Consider the following 10,280-nt stretch of genomic DNA (forward strand, 5'->3'; position numbering starts at 1 on the left):
AACCCTTTTTATGAGGGACTACTTTTTGCACACTTTTCAACAACAAGCTGCATTCAAAAGCGCAACAACAAGTTGGCAGCGTTGCCGTATATAAGTTCCACTCTGATTTCCCTTCGTAAATGCCTAGACTTTTCACGACTTTTTACCTGCTGCAAAAGCTTCGGTGAACAAAGTCAACAACTAAAAGCGTAGATAAGTTCCGCCAATTCAATTACGAATTCGTCGAGTTCAGATACTTCTGCGAAACCTCGCAAAAAACGAGGAAGACAACTATTCGAATTACACCTTCGGATAGATCGATTGAATCTTTCCACTCCTAGAAGACAAGGGAACAACTCGTCGAAAGAGACCTGAGGAATAGATCGAAGTAAACCCTCCACAAAGAGGGAAATTGATCCAGTCTGCCATGAGTGATTGGATTCGTGTTCCGTGAGGGATCTTTCTTGGAAAAACCAAGTTTAGTAGAATACAAGTCTTCCTTCATTGGAAGAGCAAGTCTCTCCCTTCATGTTAGGGGGGAGCAGAAACAAGAGTGAAAAAGGAAATCCAAAATGATAGGAGGAATAGACGACGTTGTGGCGGCTTATCTGACGAGAGACGATTCACAGGCACCGGCTTTCAATATGCCCCAGCCTGGACTTCAACAAGCGGCACCTAAACCTCTTGTTCTGGGCCCTAGTACTAGTGGCTTTCCCAGCACCATTTTAGAGGAGGGGGAAAGGGAAGCCGAAGCCGAGTTCCTTGTCTTTGCCCTTTGTCCTGTCCTTTGCCGTTGTTCTGTTGTTCCTTGTCTCTTTGCCCTGGTACTTGGTACTTGTCTCGGGCATTGGACCTGGATAAACGGTATTTGTCTTTGGACTTGGAGTCCGTGTCTCCCAAACAAGATCAGTACATATAGAACATACCGAGGTTAGATATGGGATCGGGTATTTCGCGTCTAGCCGTAGTGCCCGGTTTGGCTTTAGTTCCGATTCATAACTCATAGCAAGGAACAAAGACAAGAGCTGGGGACCTCGTCTTCGACTTCCGATTGGTATCTGTTAAACAAATAGGAATTCGCCTGTGGCTCGTCGTAGTAGCTGCACCTAACAAAGACATAATCAAGTAACAAGGAAGAAAAGAAAACAACTCCTAGCTGCAAGAAAACTAAGACCCGAAGGCAGCTATTTCCCTATTTATGGATTCTTAATTCCATATAGAAGCACCATATCCGTATTCCATTTCTAAGGAGTAGCTATAAACCAAAAGGTTTCATGCTATCCATGAAAACAACGAGCTAAACACCTTTCCAATTAAGATCCATAGGTGCCATAGAAATCAACAAGAACTCAGAGCGGCAGGAACAACAAAGACCGAAGGAAGAGAGTTCACTCTTATAGTCATTCCTAACCAAAAGAAACAGCAACTCTTTAACAAAGTGGGAAGTGGAATAAGTAGCAGCATTTGCACCATAGGAAACAACAAAACAAGGAGCTTCTTTCACTCCTGCCCTAACTCTCTTGCAACCATAAGGTTAACTACAGGAACAAGAGAACTCCTGTCCTTACTCCTACTTTCTTGCTCTAGCTGCAGGAGTGAAAGAAGCTACTGCAGCTAGAAGACGGAGATGGTGATACGGGCTTGTTCGATCTGTTGGGAAGGGAAAGTCTATGGCGTGAGGCCTTGAGAGCAAAGCCAACTAGCAGAGCCGATTCGAGGATAGGATAACCGGTTGAGGTCAGGTCGTGGGGATCCTGTGCCGAGGGTTCTTTCTCTGACTTCCCGCATTGGGCATTCCTAACAGAACGCCTAAGATAATCAGAGAAATGAATCTATATCACAGCTGGCACTAGATAATACTGGCTCTTATTCCCCGTAGTCTGTCTAAAAGTATAGATCACGGCTTGCCCAGGGGATATTGATCTTACACCCTTTCTTCACGCCTAAGAACACCAACAAATTAGTCTATATTAGACCGGAATCCTTCTCTTACCGTATTGGTAATTCCTAGTTTCTACAAGCTCCGATGTCATATATGATAAATTCAAGTTTATACCCCCAAATGGGAAATCAATCCGCCTTTGAGGGTCTGGCAACAGGCCTTGTAGGATCCTACTTAGGCCGATCCTTAGAACTGGGTCTACTGACATTTCTGCCTAGCCGAACATAGCATATTAAGATGAGAGGAAGGCCAACCCGGGAAGAGGAATGCTTAGAGTTAGGTATTCTCCCTAGTGCAACCTATTCGTTGAAAAGACTAGCAAGCTATTCTCTAACAGCTACTCTTCTTATTCTCTTGCATTCCTCCTTACCTGTGTGATATGGATTAGGAGGCTTTATCGCACAAATAGACTTTGATAATGGTTGGGACATGAGGATGTTGAAAGTCACATTCTGCATACATCAAATAGGCCATAGAAAGAGTTTGACTCATAGGTGTGTGATAAAAAGAAGAGATGCTTCAAATCAAAAATCATATTACCGACTGCCCGGTAAATACTACTGAGGATGAGTTTGCTTTTCCATAAGCAGAGTCAGAACCTGACGAGGAGAAGGTTCACGTAGAAGATGATGCCACTGGAGAGTTCACCGAAACATAGTTGTATCTGCCGAATCATTATACTACTACCGATACCAATACGATCGATACGGAGTCTGCTGAGCGAAACGTACCGAGCCTGTCACTTCCTAACCCGGAAGGAGACGACTTGCTCGGCATTCAAAGGCGAAAAGCAACTCAATTGAATCCGGTTTAGCTACTTTGAAAGGAAGTCGAAATAGAGAGATCTTCTTTTTGCATCTTTCCCGCTTTCTATAATGCAAATGTTAGCTCGTCGATTTCCACTAATATTGGCCCATTTCACTTTCTGATTTGCCATCTCCCTTACCGAGAAAAGGTAGCAAGTTGATTTTCATTCTGAAGAGCATCTTCTTATCGTTCATCTCGCCTATCGACGAAAGTTGCAAACCAGCTTTTCATTCCTAGATGCCGATTTGAATGTGACTTTTTTGCGTTTCATATAACTGTGAAATGATCAAACTGAATTTCCCTTCCTAGACTTCGATTCAATTTCGAAAAGTTGCATTTCATATAACTGTGAAAGTTGCTAAAAGCGGTAAAACAGTTCCTTGTGAAAACCGAGGAGAACTACTGATATTGTTCGTAAAGCAAGGTTGGGCATTCTCGCTATTATGTCGCCCATTCATGGTCTATCAACGAGAGGAAGTACTTAGCAGCAATCGCGGGAACTCCCCTCTTTGGTAAGAAAGAAAACGTGGGACAAGCCGGTATTACCGATTCATGAGGAAACAAAGAAAACAATGCCTGTGAAGCCTGTAGCTGCAATTCCTTTAAGTCTGAAGCCTTGAACTCCAGAAACCATGCCAATGCCCTTCCCTTACCACTTGGCCTGCCATGCCGTACTGCCCTGCCTTTAGCAGCAGTCGAATGAGACTTTCCTGTCCTAGTCATTTTTTAAGCTTGAACGGAGCCAGAGGATTAATTTAGTAGTGCTTTGGCTAAGGAGAAGAAGAAGACTGATCATATGCCCTGCTGCTTGGCTTGGTCACGAAGGCTAATAAGAGAAATAATATATAGTAATATAGGATATTCCACTAAAAGAAGGAGATCGAGTCCTTCAATCCACTCTTCTAGCCACTCTAAATCCATATAGCCTTTCGTAAGAGAAAAAGAGCGAAGTCACGAAAATCGAAAGAACCATAAATAGAAAGACGTGAAATAGACTGTCCTGCCCTGAACTAGAACTCGAACTACAGCGAAAATGTCGTCCTGAATAAATTCCCAAGAAGCGCGATAGAAAGCCCCAGCCGTCTGTAGGAATCATAATACATCAGTCATTTTAGAAAAGCAAAAGGAATGTGTAGTGTAATTTTTTGACTTAATGAAATCACAATGCTGTTTAAGCATCGTTTTAGAGGGATCATTGGCGATCCCGCGAATATTCGACTGAACGATGGGAGGATAACATCGGATTTGAGTGACACAAGGATTTACGTAAATGGTAGTCGGAGATTACCTACGCAACATAAAACCTGATTGAAACTGGCCACACAAAAGAAAGGAGAGCCAAAGAGGAAATCGAACTGCGAACGTACGTCGGGATTCGGCCTTTGGTCTCGCACCAAAGATGAAAGTCAGAGAGTAATTCTTTGATCACGAAAGCCCAACACTCGGCCTAGGAATTATTGTCCGAACCTTCCGCACCGAATGCCTCGGGCTGTCATTGTGGCCGATTGAGTTCAGTCCAGATGAGACTTCCATGACAGCTTTTCCCTTGACTCGCTTACCAAGCTTGAACATGGTTAGGCTCTGACAAGACCTTCGAATTATGGGAGTCCACTCCTTTGTTTTTTGCTGACGATTTCATTTTGATTTGTCCTCGGCCAGCGCAAATAAAAGAGGATCCAAAGGCCTTTCTTCGAGACATAATTGACTGCTAATAAAAGTATGGCTTGAATCCGCATCTGCTTCTCGTTCTTTTCTTTCTTCTCTGGTCGAGCCGCTGATGTCATCATAAAGGTGTCCGGTTCTGAAGGTAAGGTGCTCTAAATGGGGCTAATTCCCGTGGGCTAGATGCATAAGATAGGTCAAATCCATGCAGGGTCCGAATCCGGATCTCAGGTTTTTTCGCTTCAGTTTCACACCTATCACTCATGTGAAGTGCTTTTTTCAATAGCCATTGATTGATACGACTATTTGTGGCAGGTTGAAAGACTACGAATGGATCAACCAATGGTGAGATCTAAGCCTCTTACACATACACATGCGATTGGGGAGACTGATTCCCTTACCGGGCTAAAAGCACTACTCAATGTCTATTTATGACAAAAGAAGGTCCTACGAATTGATAAGATTTGGTACCACCGATGCCGGATCACTCAATCTTCTTCTTTCGATCACTTTGCTCTCCCGTCCTAAAGGAATTGATCAAATAACTGTGCCCTACCCCATGTGATCTTTCTCCAACTATTCATGAAAGAGGTCTGAATAGGGACTCTATTGAGGAGTCGGTGAGTCAGAGTTGGGATGGATTGGGTCACCGGGATCATCAAAGTCTGGATAGGAAGACGAAAATGGCACTATAAAAAAGAATACGAACAGAAATTCGTGCACAGAAAGAAAGAAAATGAGTTCTCAAGATGCGGAGTAGAGGAATTGGTCGACTTAGCGATCAAAGAATGTCGTTGTTACAGGGACGCGTCTCCACTAGAGATTGACGAATGGACGATTGATAAGAAAAAGGAAGAGCAGCTTTTCCCCTCATAACTAGACTTTGAAGTAGGCCCAATGGAAGAACCATCATAAAATAAAGAAGGACACAGCGCAAAATTACCATTAGTAGATATTCTTTCAGCTTGCTCATTCGGATCACCCCAAGAATTTTGGGTAAAATAGGGAAAGTTTTCTATCCTTGGTGGGTTCAATGACCCTAGCCGTCTATCCTAATAGTACACTAATGCCAGTTTGAGGCAAGCGAGGCAGAAGCTATGGAATAGAGTCTTTCCTTGCTTTGGCATTCAGTAAGTAGGCTAAATAGGCATGTATGCTTTCTTAACCGGTTTTAGGACATAGGAGTATTTACCACTAAGTTGACTCTATGAATGAAAAAGAAGAAGTGGTCATATCATAGTTGATAATAGTTGAATGTTTGTTTAATATCTTTATTCTATGCTCTTTGGTGAGGGAGGAAGTGACATGACATAGTCAATGAGGAAGGGGTATGCATCGTATAATTATAATAATAATAAGAGAAAGGCTGCACATGAAGCTGTGGTGTGGGACTTGCTTGAGCTAGTGGCATGATACAAATCAATCGTCCTCTTCCTAGCTGCTAGATGTCTTCTTCTTTCTGATGCAACTACGGGTGGCTTTCTTTCCTTAAAGTTCTGGTAGTTAAGTAAGGTCTTCAATTTAACTTCCAGATCCAATCCACAGCCCTTCACACGGAGCTCCATACCTGACTCAACGAAGCCAAATAGAACTTCCTCATCTTCCACTCCTTCCAGCTCTAAAATCTCAGTCACTCGCAACGTCTCCAGCACACAGTAGGTGTCACGAAATGCATTCTGCACTGCTATCTTCAGATCACCGATTGTAGCATAGAGAGGAACATCTACATACTCCATCGGTGTGAAGTCATAATTAACATCAGCATTGAGATCAATTGGACTCAATATCAGTCTGCATATGAACTTTAGAGACTCATGATCCTCATCTCTAAAAGCTGCTCCTTCACAAAATGCTTACTATGAAGAATCATTTGAGCAACGAATTCCACCGATGGAGACTCCGGATAGTCCAGCAAAACATTTCTATACAGATAGACGAGATCATCGTAAACACTTCTTCCAGGACCAATACTACATGTCCAAATTGGCTCTTTCACTTTTGAGTGGTAAACCTGTTTGTCACCCTTGAAATCTTGAATAGTATACTCCAGAACCTTAGTCGATCTGTTCACTGAACGCCAAACAATGTAATTCCCAATTATTACATTATTCATCGCTTTGAGGACATGATCTATCAATCCTGTATCACCAATATGGAGGCGTGCTGCATCACGGGCCTCCTGCCTGGTCATTCCACTACTGCCTGTTTGCTGCTCTCTTTTCCTTCAAGGCTTCGACAATGACTTCTGCAACATGCTCAAGTCTTCTAACTGGCCACCTACTGTCCATCTTAGCAGCAAGATTTGAAAACTTTCTGCACTTAGTGGGTTTTTCCTTTCTAAATGGGCTGGTCCTGAGAGCAAGTCTTCTGGGGTATTTCAAAGAACATCTTCTAATAGGGGTGCAGAAGGTAACTGTCTTCCCAAGCCATGATGGAATTATGGCAGGAGTTGTCGACTTTACAGTAAGCATAAATCTGAATAAGTCTCTTATTGTAACTAAATTGGTGCCACTTATATCTCTGTAACGATGGATAATCTGCTTGATATCAACCCATGAATTAACAAGACTGAAATCTTCAATCACTCGATCAAGCTCCAAGGAGCTGAGAAGATCCATTGCACTTTCATAGTTATGCTCCTTCACACCAAAGCTACCATGGCAGAATCGATACCCCCATTTACCAAACCATGAGTGCCTATAAGCAACTCCATAGAGCAACCGGAGATCCATTTGTGCTTCTTCGACATATCTTCCACTGTAATTTGCCTACAAAAAGTGTCACAACTAATCATTTTTCTATTTTCCTATAAGATTAAGAAGTTTTCTTATCTCATCCCATTCAGGCAGGTATTGCAGCCAACAACTCATAATGAATGCATTCATACATATCTCAGAAGATTCTTGACATTAAAATAAAATAGACCTCTTTTGTTTGCTCTATTTATTAGAATCGAAGACAATACCGGTTTATATTATTTAATATTCTATTCTATATAATATTAATATCGTCTGAACTGAATATATAAATCGTCTTACCTAGCTACTTGTTAATGTAATTTTAGTACTTCCCTTACTATACCAGCATGCGCAGATCTCTCTTCCTGGGCGCCTACTATTATTGAATATGGTATGGGCACAATCAATCAATCTATTAAAAAGATGGGAGTTACCCTTTTCAATATCAGGATTAGCTGAATTCTATAACCTTCGTATAGGCCTTCCTTATTGGACAAGCAGGTACCACAGCAGCTTCGGAGACATTATTGTTATAGGGGAAGCCTCACTCGTAGATGCCATAGCTTATTAGTAGTGTCTGAAATTGGCCTATGAATAAGGGGCTGATGTATGCTATTCAATATCCGGCAAGTAGCTCTCTATAGATAAAGTTCCACGTCCGGAGTAGGGAGTCGGATAGGCACAAACGAGAATCCCTTACAATAAGGCGGAAGTCGACGATCCCTTAGAGCCCTAGACCACTAAGGGCGAGGCGAGCCGCAGCCATGCTGCTCTTATTGACGGCTGCGCATCAATTGATCCACTATCCGGTGCAAGGTCTTCTACTAACAAGAGGTAGTCAATCACGGTTGGAACCATCAAGATCACTCGACGGTCCCTTAGCACAAGTCCCGCACTAATTAAGGTGGAAGGCCGATTCATGCTATTGGTTTTTTCCTACTATTCATTTGATGCGGCCTGCAAGATATCTCGCTTTAGCTGCCCCGACTTCCACTGCTTCCGACCGGAATAGTCTTGGCTGGTCGTGCTCACGTACGGATGTATCCCGAGCTTGAAGTGGTAGGTTGCCTCAATCACTCAACCAATCGGTAGTTCGCCTCAGGGAGTTACGTTACAAAAACTTCCTTTCTTTTCAATAGGCTCTAAGATTTCAGTTTGCATGCACTAGTATAGTAATGTCTTTCTTCTTTCTCTTCTCTGTTCCCATACGTGGATGTGGATTACTTGGACTTGTATTGGATTTTTCTTTGTATTGTTAGCGGCATTCCGGATTCCTGCCTCAAGACTCTGTCACTGGGCCGGTCGTCTCCCGGGTTCGCCCACTGCTTGAATAGATGTCGTGCTTTGGCACAGAGCTAATGGTAATGGATTCCTATTACGTTCTCCTGCTCCGCATTCACACAGTGAAAAAGAAAGGGTGTGGTATCGCGAGAACAGCTCTTTTGAAAGCTAATTTGTCTATTCCGCCTCCCGCCCCAAATTAGATCTATTTCCGAGATCGGGCTCAACAGCAGAAGGGGAAAGGTGAAAAGAGGAAGAATCTTTCGTTAAATACAGTGTCAGCGGCTATTGAGCTGCCGGGAGAATCTATTTGTATACCGAACTACAGGGACTAGAAAGGGGTGGTTACCAGTATATGGCAACCCACGGCTAAAGGAAGTGGTTAAAAGAGGTGGCTAGCGGGGCCTTTGAATTGAGAAAATGTTTGTTAGTGGAAGCAGCATCATCAACTGTTGAATCAACAGAGGCAGAAACGGAAGAAGCTAAAGCCGAATCGGAAGAGAGAGAGGAAGCTGAAACTGAAGCCGAATCCACTGGAGCAGCACCAAATACTCCGACAAGTGCTAGTTCCAGACTTTGGGCGCGGAGGGAAAGCACTAAGGTTTCGGATATGAAAACGAACTCTTTATGAGCGGAAGGATCCAAAGCCAAATAGCCTTATTAGTGTCCCTCTATACTTCCCTACTATTCCCTATTCTCTACTCCTTAGCTGGAGCTTATCTTAATCAGTATAGAAGTCCCGCATTTCCGTCGCACAACTAGCTAAGCTAAAGAAAGCGGAAGTGATAGAATAGAGAAAGCGCTTTTCAGACCTTATGTGATCAATCACCAATGAGGCTAGGTTCTCGTTTAACAGATATATAGTTCGTTGTCCAATCCGACGCCAATGTCGACCTGTTGATCGGTATCCCTCAACGTCTTCATCGAATGGTGGAGGCGGCGCCTTTAAAGTTTAAAGAAGGAACTACTTTGACGGCCTTAGGCTGAAGGAAGAGACTAAAGCCTCAATTTTGTCTAGACAGCGGTATGGTATGAAATAGGTTATGAAGCGCGGGATCACTCGACGAAGAATCCGAGTCCGACCCCGATCCATACTTAGTTGAGTGTTTACAAAGGTACTCCTAATGATCCTCAACCTCCTTCCGTCACATCCGAAGAAGGAACCAGAACTTGGAGGGAAGCTATACCAGCTCTTTCAGTTCAAGTGCAGTTGACGAAGGAAGAAGGCAGAAAGGCTATAGAATTGTATTACGACGCTATGTCTATGGAAAATCAGTCATGAACCAAACCCCCTGTTTTCAGGCTCTCATGAAGCCTTAGGGCGAAAGTAATATTCCTCTAACATTGGGAACTTCGCTCACTTCCTCAAACACTTGAGACTGAGGCGCATTCGAAACAATACATCTATGATTATCGCTATATAGGTTGTTACCTCTTGGGACTGGATTGAATCCTTTGCCTTTGTTAGAGATAGAGGCGAGCTCATAAGTCAAGTACGGAAGGAGCCTTGTGTGCTTTGTATTATATATCGCTAGGAACAATTAGTTAAGAGGCTCAGACGGGAACTCAGACCTAAAGAACTAAGGCTGATCCCTCTACTTCTGCTGCAGCTCTTGTAATTGATTCTAAGGCTCATCGAGTTTACCGACTCTACGGGTAAACCCCTACGAGTCTAATTCGGTCACCGGAAAGTAAAAAGACTTTATGGCTTTCTATCTTCTATCCTTCTCGATGGGGCTGATGAGGCCTGCTCTGAAAAGGGATAGATAGGCCCCTAAGCAGGTACTCCTATGGAGATATACAATGCCCTCTGGATACGACCCAAGAATCAACCCTTATCTTACTAGTCCCTTTGTCTGAGGGTATAGTAA

At 43.2% G+C, this 10,280-nt stretch overlaps 4 protein-coding genes across 4 annotated transcripts; 1 reads left to right on the plus strand and 3 right to left on the minus strand.

Annotated features, from left to right (window-relative positions):
• Window positions 1–551: 551 nt before the first annotated feature.
• On the plus strand, window positions 552–914 carry orf120 (hypothetical protein). Its single transcript has one exon. It carries the CDS (start codon window positions 552–554, stop codon window positions 912–914), a length of 363 nt encoding a protein of 120 aa, YP_008992328.1.
• A 4,819-nt stretch (window positions 915–5,733) lies between these two features.
• On the minus strand, window positions 5,734–6,126 carry orf130 (hypothetical protein). The gene has a single exon. It carries the CDS (start codon window positions 6,124–6,126, stop codon window positions 5,734–5,736), a length of 393 nt encoding a protein of 130 aa, YP_008992329.1.
• A 68-nt stretch (window positions 6,127–6,194) lies between these two features.
• Window positions 6,195–6,581, minus strand: orf128a (hypothetical protein). The gene has a single exon. It carries the CDS (start codon window positions 6,579–6,581, stop codon window positions 6,195–6,197), a length of 387 nt encoding a protein of 128 aa, YP_008992330.1.
• A 4-nt stretch (window positions 6,582–6,585) lies between these two features.
• orf178b (hypothetical protein) lies at window positions 6,586–7,122 on the minus strand. Its single transcript has one exon. It carries the CDS (start codon window positions 7,120–7,122, stop codon window positions 6,586–6,588), a length of 537 nt encoding a protein of 178 aa, YP_008992331.1.
• Window positions 7,123–10,280: the final 3,158 nt, after the last annotated feature.

Source organism: Salvia miltiorrhiza, mitochondrion (assembly GCF_028751815.1).
Source record: "Salvia miltiorrhiza mitochondrion, complete genome".
Lineage (NCBI taxonomy): Eukaryota > Viridiplantae > Streptophyta > Magnoliopsida > Lamiales > Lamiaceae > Salvia > Salvia miltiorrhiza.